This window comes from Canis lupus, chromosome 30 (assembly GCF_011100685.1).
Source record: "Canis lupus familiaris isolate Mischka breed German Shepherd chromosome 30, alternate assembly UU_Cfam_GSD_1.0, whole genome shotgun sequence".
NCBI lineage: Eukaryota > Metazoa > Chordata > Mammalia > Carnivora > Canidae > Canis > Canis lupus.
This window is the reverse complement of record NC_049251.1, coordinates 8,316,489-8,326,830: the sequence shown is the minus strand read 5'-3', so window position 1 is coordinate 8,326,830 and position 10,342 is coordinate 8,316,489. Positions and strand designations below refer to the sequence as shown.

The 10,342-nt window shown below is 52.6% G+C and overlaps 1 protein-coding gene across 2 annotated transcripts; it reads right to left on the bottom strand.

Annotated features, from left to right (window-relative positions):
- Positions 1 to 465: 465 nt before the first annotated feature.
- VPS18 (VPS18 core subunit of CORVET and HOPS complexes) lies at positions 466 to 9,361 on the bottom strand. 2 transcript variants are annotated; one of them, XM_038580087.1, is made up of 5 exons: positions 8,936 to 9,361; positions 7,742 to 7,883; positions 5,109 to 5,200; positions 3,083 to 4,953; positions 466 to 1,811 (listed from the first exon to the last, which is right to left on the bottom strand). In XM_038580087.1, exons 1-5 carry the CDS (start codon positions 9,024 to 9,026, stop codon positions 1,086 to 1,088), a joined length of 2,922 nt encoding a protein of 973 aa, XP_038436015.1. In that variant the 5' UTR covers positions 9,027 to 9,361; the 3' UTR covers positions 466 to 1,085. The 2 variants fall into 2 exon arrangements, with proteins under 2 accessions (XP_038436015.1, XP_038436016.1); XM_038580088.1 differs by lacking the exon at positions 8,936 to 9,361 and adding an exon at positions 8,589 to 8,732.
- Between the last annotated feature and the right edge of the window lie 981 nt (positions 9,362 to 10,342).

Genomic DNA, 10,342 nt, shown 5'->3' with positions numbered 1-10,342 from the left:
AAGCAAAATCTAGCAGGCCTAAGGGCTAATGGCAGGAAGAAGGATGAGGACTTAGATTCATGGTTAGGCAGTATAGACTCTCAGAACATGCTAGGGAGGAACAGACCGAGGAAGCAGCAGTGGAGAAGGTGACAAGAAATCAGTGTCCCCCAGTTGCCTGTGAAGGATTCTGTGGGGAGCAGCACCACCTGCCGGCCAAATAGAGAACAGTTCTTGCTCTGAGAGGATGGGGGGCCTTGGGTCCCAGCTGAAGCCTGGAGGCAGAGAGGATGGAGGAGGGACAAGGGAGTGAGCAAATCACAAGAATAGCAAAATCAATTGGTCACATCTCCAGGTGAGGGAGTGAAGGCCACGGCTGGAAAGCGTTCAGGGTCCCAGCAGCCTCCCTGTGGTAACCCCCTGGAAATGACTCACACACTTCTCAGACCAGCATCAACACAAAGCCATCAAGTCCAGAGCCCCCAGTGCAGTGCAGGCAGTTTAATGCTCCCCAACCCCATCACCCTCTCCCACTGGCCTCCATGAGGCCCTCTTCCCCAGGGCACCCCCACACACCAGAGCCCCAGAAGGTGTACACGAGAGGCACCCACCACTGGCATCACCTTTCCCATCCTCTACGTCCAGGGCTTGGAGGGGCTGTCTTTCGGTTTCTGGGACCTAGGGGCAGATATGGGAGAGGCCTTCCTCTGAGAGAGAAGGGCCATGAAGTGAAAAGAAAGAATGCTAGTCTCACTATAGAAGTGAACAGGATGCCTGTGGAAAGTAAAAAGGAAAAGAGGCCTGTTAGATGGAGGGGGGACAGTGATGGGGTCAGAATTCTGACCTCTCTAGACTAAGGCCCTCTACTGGGAGGCAGGCAGACGGCTTGGCATAACAGCAGCTCTAGAGCAGCTCTGAAGAAGAGCGCGGACAGGACAGTGGCAGAACACACTCACGGATGGCACCTTACAGCAACAGCTACTCCCACTCTCCCTGATGCTGTCACAGCCCAGCAGTCTCAACGACTGAGCACAGACCCCCGCGTGGCCTTCCCCAGAGGGGCGAGTGCCCCCCGCCGCTTGCCCACCCAGCAGGGCCACACCCTCCTACAGCCAACTGAGGTGCTCCTCCTCATAGCGCTGGGGGTCAATGAAGGGCCGGTCAATGGAGCGGATCATCAGCTCCCCACAGTACACGCACTCAGCCGCCACCAGTTCATCCAGGTCAGCCTTAAGCTGCTCCCGACTGGGCCCTGCTGTGGCTGCCCCTGCCTCGGCCTCCTTGGCACGGGCGGAGCCCTTGGTAGGGGCCGGGGCAGCTCCCAGCTTCCGCTGCAGCTCCTCCAGCCGGGCCTGCTTGTAGGCGGGCAGGCCCGGCCGCACAGCCTGCAGCAGGCAGTCAGCATGGAACATGTGGCCACAGAGGAAAAGGTAAAAAGGCCGGTTGAGCAGGGGGAAGTCGCAGGTGGCGCACTTGTCCTGGGGCTCCACTGCCCCGTACCGGCCCCGCAGTTCCTGTAGGTCTCGCCGGATGCGCTGGGCACTGGCTGTGGCCTCCTCCATCTCCCGCTGCAGCTCTTGGATGTGGTGGTTGTAGGCCCTGAGCGAGCTGCAGATCGCCTCCTTGAAGTGGTCGATGGTGACGAAGTCAGGAAAGAAGGGCAGCACATCCTCAATCTTGAGCAGGGGGCAGCTGGCCAGGCAGGCCATGGCTGTCTGCACGTCTTCCTCCTCTTGCACCACGTGCCGAGCGATCTTCAGCCACAGTTTCTTACGCAGTTCCTCGTCCTCCTCAGGCAAGTCGGCACACTGTTTGGCCAGGTCCACATCCACCTGTGGGGAGACCGTGAGGGGTAGGGTCAAGACCCTTGCCCCCTTGGAACAGACTGTGGGAGACACAGACGCCCAGGGGGAACCTGGGCCCCAGGAGAGGTCCCAAGGAAGGATTCCCAACATTCTAGGCAGCAAGAAATGTGGGGGCTTCTGGGGGTCCAGAAAGGAACCTGTCTCAATCACAGGCCTGGCCCTGTCAAAGCTTTGTACAAGCTACCTACGATGAGGGGGCTTTGATTTGGGCAAATTTATTTTATTTATTTAAAGATTTTATTATTTGAGAGAGAGCGAGTGAGAAAGAGCATGGGTGGGGGTAGGGGTGAGAGGCAGAGGGAGATGGAGAGGTAGACTCCCCGCTGAGCAGGAGCCTGATCTGAGGCTCGATCCCAACACCCCGGGATCATAGCCTGAGCTGAAGACAGCTGACTGAGCCACTCAGGCACCCCTGATTTTTTGCAAATTTAAAAATCATTTAGGGGGATCCCTGGTTGGCGCAGCGGTTTGGCGCCTGCCTTTGGCCCAGGGCGCGATCCTGGAGACCCGGGATCGAATCCCACATCGGGCTCCCGGTGCATGGAGCCTGCTTCTCCCTCTGCTTGTGTCTCTGCCTCTCTTTCTCTCTCTCTGTGTGACTATCATAAATAAATGAAGAAAAAAAAATAATTATAAATAAATAAATAAATAAATAAATAAATAAATAAATAAAATAAAAATAATTTAGGAAGCATATTCAAAATACAGATTTTTGGGCCCCACCTTCAACTTTCTAATACAGCAAGTCCTGGATTCAGACCCAGGAATTTGCATTTTCACTAAGCATTTCATATTATCCAAAGGCACGTGATAACTCATGATTGAAAAATGTAACTCAGCACTCTCCCCGCTGGCAGTTGTGACTGTAACGCAATTACTAGCGCTAGCACATGTGTAGAACTTACCAGCAGGGCAGGCACTGTTCTGAGCACTTTCCGTATACACTATGCTCATCAACCCTAGAAGGGAAGTACTAGAATATTATCCCATTTGTGGCTGAATGATCTGAGGCAAAGAGAGGGTTGGAAATCAGCCTGAGGTCATACAGCTTATTAAGTGGCAGAACCAGACTTCAAACGCTGGCCTCAGAGTCCACGTTCTTAAACTCTATACTATAGCACCTTTCCACAAGAGTAGCCAGCACCCTCTAGCCACAGCCCCCCACTCCAAACCCTCAGCATCTGATGAGACTGCTCTCCAGGCCCCTGTGCTGGAGGGGTCAAAACTCATTGGCTCACCTGCAGGGCCAAGTCCACGGCCTCCTCATACAGCTCTAGGACCTTGTAGACGTGGACACAAGCACGGTGGTGGCCGTGCTCAGCACAAAGCCGCAGCGCATACTTGAGGTCGTAATGCACACGGTGTGGGCTGGCCCCTGCCTGCTCAAGGTAGGCCAGCAGTGAGGCAGGCTGGCCTCGGGCATAGAGCGACAGCAGGTAATTGTGAATAGCCTGCTCAGTCTCGCCCAGCACATTCACGCAGAACTCCATGTAGCGGATGGCCTGGCTCACCTGCTGGGCCTCACCACCCTGGCTGTAGTTCACCAGGGCAGGGATGAGCTGCCGGGCGTCCAGGCGGCTGCCCAGCTCAATCCAAGCATCTACCAGCTGGCGAGGAATGTGACGGATGAGGATGGGTGAGAACTTATAGAAGAGCTGGGGGTCACGGTGGCGAGCAAGCACAGCCAGGGCTTCCTCATAGGCCTCGTGCTGGCAATGGTATGCCACCACCCGCTCATAGTCCTGCATGATCACGGCAAAGTACACCATATGTTCCGTGTCCCCATGGCTGGCCAGCAGTTCGTGGATGGAGGCCCGGCTGGCAAAGAGCCACTCTTTGTGGCGGGGACTGCTGAGGAAGGACCGGAAGCGCTCCCGTGTTTCCCGGTATAAGTTCAGGGCCTCAGGATCACCCTGTAGTGCTCCTAGCCGGCTCAGGTAAAGCTCTGTCAGCCAGGTGGTAAGCAGTGTGGCCTGGGTTCGCTCAGCAGGCTTCAAACTGGCCAGTTTTCGCTGTAGGAACTCAGCTAGAGCCTCCTCCTGTCGGGCCTCCAAGAACTTGAGGGCGATTTCCTCAAAGTAGCTCTGAGTCAGGGCATAGCAGCGGGCGCTCTCCAGGTAACGGCGTTGACGAAAACAGAAATCGGCCTCTCGGGCCAGGACAGTGTCCAGGCAGTCAGGCCGCTCTCGGCAATACTCTTTGGCCAGGTCGAAGCGGTTCATGTCCAGGTAGGTGCGCCAGACATCTCGGGCCTCCCGCTGTACGTGGTAGCGGAAGACGGCTCGCTCAGTGTAGGCCCACAGGTGGCCTGTGGAAGAGTCCTTCACCATGTGCTTCAGTGGCCCAAACTTCTCCAGGAAGTGATCCCGCAGCACCACCTGCCCCGTCAGGGTGCACACTGCCTCCACTCGGTCAACCAGCAGCAGCAGGAAGTGGAACTGGGTCAGGACGATGGCCAGGGGTGGGCTGGCCCCAGGACCTACCCCCTCTGGGTACTCCCAGACACGCTCCTCGCTCAGCAGGGAATCGGGGCGCCCACAGTCCAATGCTCCATACAACACGCCGTCCCCCATCATCCAGGCAAAGGCCCGAGGTGCAGAACGCAGTTTGGGGGTATAGAAGGCCAACTCACTGTAGCCCAGACTGCTGGGGAACTCACGGAATGGGGGTGGGTGGTCAGCGTAGGCAGCAAAGAGCCCCGAGAAGCCCTGGGCCTCAGTTCCCTCAGCTGCTCGGCCTATGAACTGGAAGAGGCGCTGCCGGGTGGTGGCGATCACGAAGCCACGTCCATCAGGGCCTCGCTCGGCCTCAAGGGAGCACACAGGTGCTGGACCCCCTTCTTCATTCAGAACATACAATGGGCGGAAGTAGAGATCCGGGGCAGGGCCGAAGAGCCCACCCTCACTGGCAGAGAGCTCTGCTTCGAAGATCTGGCCTTGGGCAGTGCCGACCAGGATGGGGCCTGTGCTGCTCTCACTGCCCAGTGCCTTGTTCCAGCCCACACTCTCCACCAGCTGCCCCTTCCACCGTGCCAGTGGCCGTACCTTCTGTCCGTTACGGTTCACATAGAGGACCTCAGTGCTGCTCAGAGCAATCAGCAGGTGAGAGCCTGGAGTGGGGGAGAGGATGGCACCTTACAGAACACTGCCATTCCCACCCTCAGCCTCCTCCTTGCCTTTACCACTCTCAGATCCCACCTGCTCAGGCAGTGACCTACCCTCTGCTCCACTCGCCCTCCAACCTCAGACCTCCACCACCATTTACCAGTGTGGTCCAGAAACATCTTGTGAACCTTGGCATCATCCTTGCGCCCCAGCTCCACGTGGTTGGGTTCGTTTGCCTTGCCCAAGTCAATGCTGTTGAGACAAGAATCACAGCATCACTCCAGAGAAGGACAGATCATTTTTTGGAATCACAAAATCACAAACCTCTTTATAACTGATGAAAGCCACAGTCCTTCTGCCCTGAAATCTATATTCGCACATAAAATTCTGCATACAAAAAAAAAAAAAAATTCTGCATACAATCCCAAGGGAACTCTGAAATACATACAGGGTCCTACTTAAGAACCCTCCACCCTGAGAATTCTTCCGTTTCATTTTGAGAAGTCACTAAACACAAGTCTTTTCCTCTTCTTAGTAGATCTGCAGTACGTCTGGGAAGACAGGCAACCAGATTGCTAACAATTACTGAGCGGTTTCTATATACCAAGCACCATGCCAAGAGCTTAACCTAGTAGAGCTCCATTAATCTTCAGGATAACCATGGGGATAACCCGGTTGGCTCAGTCGATTAAGTGTCTGCCTTTGGCTCAGGTCATGATCTCAGGGTCCTGGGATCGAGCTTGGAGCCCCATATCCAGAGAATCTGCCTCTTTTTCTCTCTCTCTCTCTGCTCTCCCCCACCCTCATGCTTGCTCCCTCTCTCTTAAATAAAATCTTAAAACAAAAAAAATCTTCATGATAACCCTGACAAGTGTTCCTGTAAGTTATATTTCCCTTATTAAATTCTTTTCAAATTATATGCTCATTCTAAACAATCAAAGATGTATAGTGATTTCTTCTAAAACCTGCCATTCTCCATAGACAAAATTGGTTTTAATGTCTTTCTCCATGCTTACAACATAGTTGTTTCCTCAGTTTTTATGTTTTAACAAAAAATTCTTCATGTTGTGTCTGTATATATACATATTAATTTACAACTTGCTGGGACGCCTGGGTGGCGCAGTGGTTGGGCATCTGCCTTTGGCCCAGGGCGTGATCTCGGAGTCCCAGGATCAAGTCCCACATCACTCGATTGAGACTGTGCCTGTGTCTCTGCCTCTCTGCGTGTCTCTCATGAATAAATAAATAAAATCTTAAAAAAAAAAAAAAGATACTCAGCATTTAAAAAAAAATTTATAACTTCCTATTCTCACTTGATGATATTTCATGAACATTCTACTGTGTCAACAGATACAGCTCTAACTCACTATTTCAAAAACTGCATAATTTTCCCCTTTATGGCTCAACCATAATTTTACCTTTTTCCTGTTGATGGGCATTCAGTTTGAGTCCAGTTTTTCCTACTACAAATAATGCTGCCAGATTACTTTTCCAAAAACATGGTGGCAATTTACACTGTCACCAGCAGCATGTGAGAGTCCTCCTTTGTGTGTCTTCACCAGCACTGTATGTTACTGTTTCTAATTTTTGTCAATCTGATAGGTTAAAAACATGGTACTGTACAACCCAAAGGCTGAAAATATTTTTAGATGTTTACTAGAAAGGCACAGTTCTTCTTTTGTAAATTGCTGGTTTATATTCTTTGCCCTCCCTTTTCTCCTGAAGTGTCTTTTTCTTATTAATTTGTAAGGGTTTTTTTTAAGGAATAGGGATGTAAATCCTTAATCACGTGGAGAAACATCATTTTTTCCACCATCTTTGACCGTGACCTGATTCAAATGCTTTTTCTTATAAGTTTATCATTATTTATTTACTTAACTAATTTTAGAGAGAGAAAGAGAGAGAGTGTGCACACTCGAGTCCACGAGTGGAAGGGGGTATGGGGAGGGACAGAGGGAGAGGGAGAAGAGAGTCTTAAGCAAGCTTTGTGCTCAGTCCAATGCAGGACTTGATCTCATAATCCTGAGATCATGACCTGAACTGAAATCAAGAATCAGATGCCTAACCAACCGAGCCACTTAGACACCCCTCTCTTATTTTTTTTTATTTTATATTTTAATTTTTTTGAAAAGGGAGGGAAGAGAAAGAGGGACTCTCAAGCAAGCTCCATGCCCAGCACAGAGCTCGATGTGAAACTTAATCTCACAACCCCAAAATCATGACCTGAGCCCAAATCAGGAGTCAAACACTTTACTGACTGAACCACCCAGGTGCTCCCATTAAATATTCTTTTGACATTCAGTGTATTTTTTATATTTAAATCATTATTCTACCTGGAACTTATTTTTGTGATATAGAAGCTTAGTTCTGTTTTATCCCAGATAGTTATTCTGGATAAACGATTTTGCTTGCTGACACCTTTGTTATATATTATTTCCACTTAACGTATGTATGTATGTATTTATTTCCAGTTTTATTGAGATATATTATTTCCATTTATAGTGGATTTACTTTAGGACTCTAGACAGTTCCCCTGATCAATATGACTAATTTGTGAGTTGGTACTATCTTTAACAGATGAAGGGACACATTTAGAGAGACTGGGGATGACTTGCTGGTAAGTGGAAATCTGGGATCTGATCCAGGTCTACCTGATTTAACTATATTAATTCTCTTTGGGAATGGATATTTCTGGAAAATTCCCAGACACCTTTCATCTGCAGTGAAAGAAAGGCCCCAGTCAGTGACCACTAATCTACTCCCTACTCCTAAACCTTTTGGGCTCTCACTTACCGGAGTAGTGTGTCCTTGCCCAGGCTCATGCAGAGCTGATTACAAGAGACGACAAGACTGGTAATACGCTCAGAAGGGGTAAAGTCAATGCGCTGCTTCGTGAAGATGGGCACTTCCTTCTCTAGCTGGGCATTCACATACCCTACAGGAAAGGAGGGAATTAAAGCTTAGCTATGGAAAACATGGAGGAAGGACAAGGAGAGGCAACAAAAAAAGTTTCCACCCCACCTTCCCAACATATTCCTAACCTCAAGCCCTTGGTTAAAAGTTTAATTATCAATATATCAAGTAGTCTGCTAATCACCTCAACAATAGGGATCCTGGGCTCTTTTCACACATAATGACAGCCCTGAGGGGTGGATTCTTTGAACCACAGGCCTGCTGCTGCACTGTCATGTACCTGCTCCCAATGGTACCGAGGGGGAAGGGTTGGATGTTTCCCCTTGTCAATCTTGGGCCCAGCAATCCCAGCTCAACTGAAGTATTCTAGATCCACTCTCTCCCCTCCTCCCTGCCCATGCAGTAATGCTCTGAGTCTCCAGAAGAATGAAGGCAGAGGGAGCCCTGGGGAACAGTTCCAATCAAACTGCAGCTTCTTTCTCTCTAGCTTTTGCTCTCATGTTTTTACCATTGCACAAAATATCCCAGCACTTCAGACTCCTCTGCTCACTCTGTCCTACTTTCTACAAAAATTTCCCCTCAACACCAGGCCGCACCCAGATCTAGCAAAGGCCTAAAATAACTTCATTTTTCCCCGTTCAGTGACGAAATTCCCTCTAGAACCAGCCTTCCTTCCCCTACAACATTCCCCTTCCACCATTTTCTTTGACCACTCTCTTCCTCCCACCTCCAGATGGGGCCTGGTAGGAAAAGCATAAGCTCTGGCTGCCGCCTGAAGCCTAGTCTCAGTTCTCTCAACAGTGGCTCTGTAGACAAGTCACTTCCTTATCTAGGTCCCAGTTTCCTCTCAGGACCCTAGTGGCAGGGCGTAGATCACGAGGCTGCTCTTGCTGCTCTTTTCAAACTTCGACCATCCACCAGCTGGGGGCCGAGAGAGCCTGAGGAGAATCAGGGGCCTAGACCTGGACTTGCACCTCCGGGCGATGAACCGGACCTCTTGGAGTTACTCCCCTGATCGTCCCCCGAAGGTGCCAGGTGAGCGGATAGGGTGAGCGGCACCCTTCACTCCCTTACCCGAGTGGGGGATGCCCACGCTGGGGCAGCCCGGCTGCAAGACGGCTGAGCGGGACAGGGAGTCCTCGTATTCATCCAGGATGGACGCCATGGTGCCCGGCCTCTGGGCCCTCCGTCCCGGGCCCAGGGACTACAACAGGGCTTCCCCCAGGGATCCCCGTCGCCCTGGATTGGAAACTACGTCTCCCCAACCGCGACAAGAACCTGACAGATCTTGGCAATCCGCCGCCCACTCCTCCTCTTAAAATTCCCGAGGATTTTCTCGCTCTCGCCTTATAGAGCGAGAAGCCCGGGGAGCCCACCCCCTGAATCTGGCGCAGTCCTGCACCCCGCTCCCGCCCCCTGAAAGATCACTGGCTCCCTTCAGCCGCTTCCAGAAGATCCCAACCTCGCCCCGGCAGCTCAGCTGACTCCCGCCCCCGGGACGCGCGCCTATAACGTAACTTCCGGGTTCTCAGAACCCCACGTCTGCTCGCGTAGGAACGAATCGCGGCCGGCCGCTAGGAGGCGGGGAGGGCGACGGGAGAGGAGGCGGGGCCAAGGCGGGGGCGGGGCCAAGGCGGGGGCGGGGCCAAGGCGGGGGCGGGGCAGGGCCTGGGCCGGGTCAGCCCCTGAGGGCGGGAGCCGGAAGTGCTGCGGGAGCTCTCGGCTGGAGGCGGAGCCCCGGACGCGTCAGAGGGGCAGGCCTGCTGGGGGCCGGGCTGGCCCCGCGGAACCCCGGCCCTTCGGTATAGGACCCTGGTGCAGTTCCGAGCTTTGACGCGAGGAGGCAATCCCGGCTTTTTTAGGCTCTTCCCTTACCGGCTCAGCGCCGTCCAGCCCCAGCCTCCGGGCCGGTCTCCGGCTCCCTGCATGCCCAGGCTTTCCTCCCTCGCACCCTCAGCCTCCTCGTCCGGCTCCCGCTCCGACCTCTCCGAACAGGCCGCTGCCCCGGGTCCTCAGGAGATCCTCCCGCCCCTCAATCTAATCCCTGTCTTGATCCTACCGTCACAAGACAAAGGCAAGCAGCTCTGGCCTCTCCTCTCCCACATAGAGGGGCCCACCAGCTTTCCGGAAGTGACAGAGCTGGTGGACTTGGCCAACGCAAGGCAAGTGCTACCTAACCTGCCTCTGACCGGCTCCACACTGGCGAAGGAATGGCCGAAAACGCCAAGCACAGCCCCGGGGTGTGGGACTGCTTCCATTCACGTACATTCACTCATCCAAAACAGCTTTGAGCACCTACTTTGTGCCTTGCCTTGGGCTAGGTGCTGGAGTCACAGATTAAGTACAATACCGCCCTTGAAGGTCATAAATCTGCAGGGACAATGAACCAGTAGATAATGCTAGAAAAGCAGTGGATGGATTTGTTCAGAAGCTCACTCTTTCACAAGTGAGTGCACACTCTCTGCCAGGCACTGTTCCAGG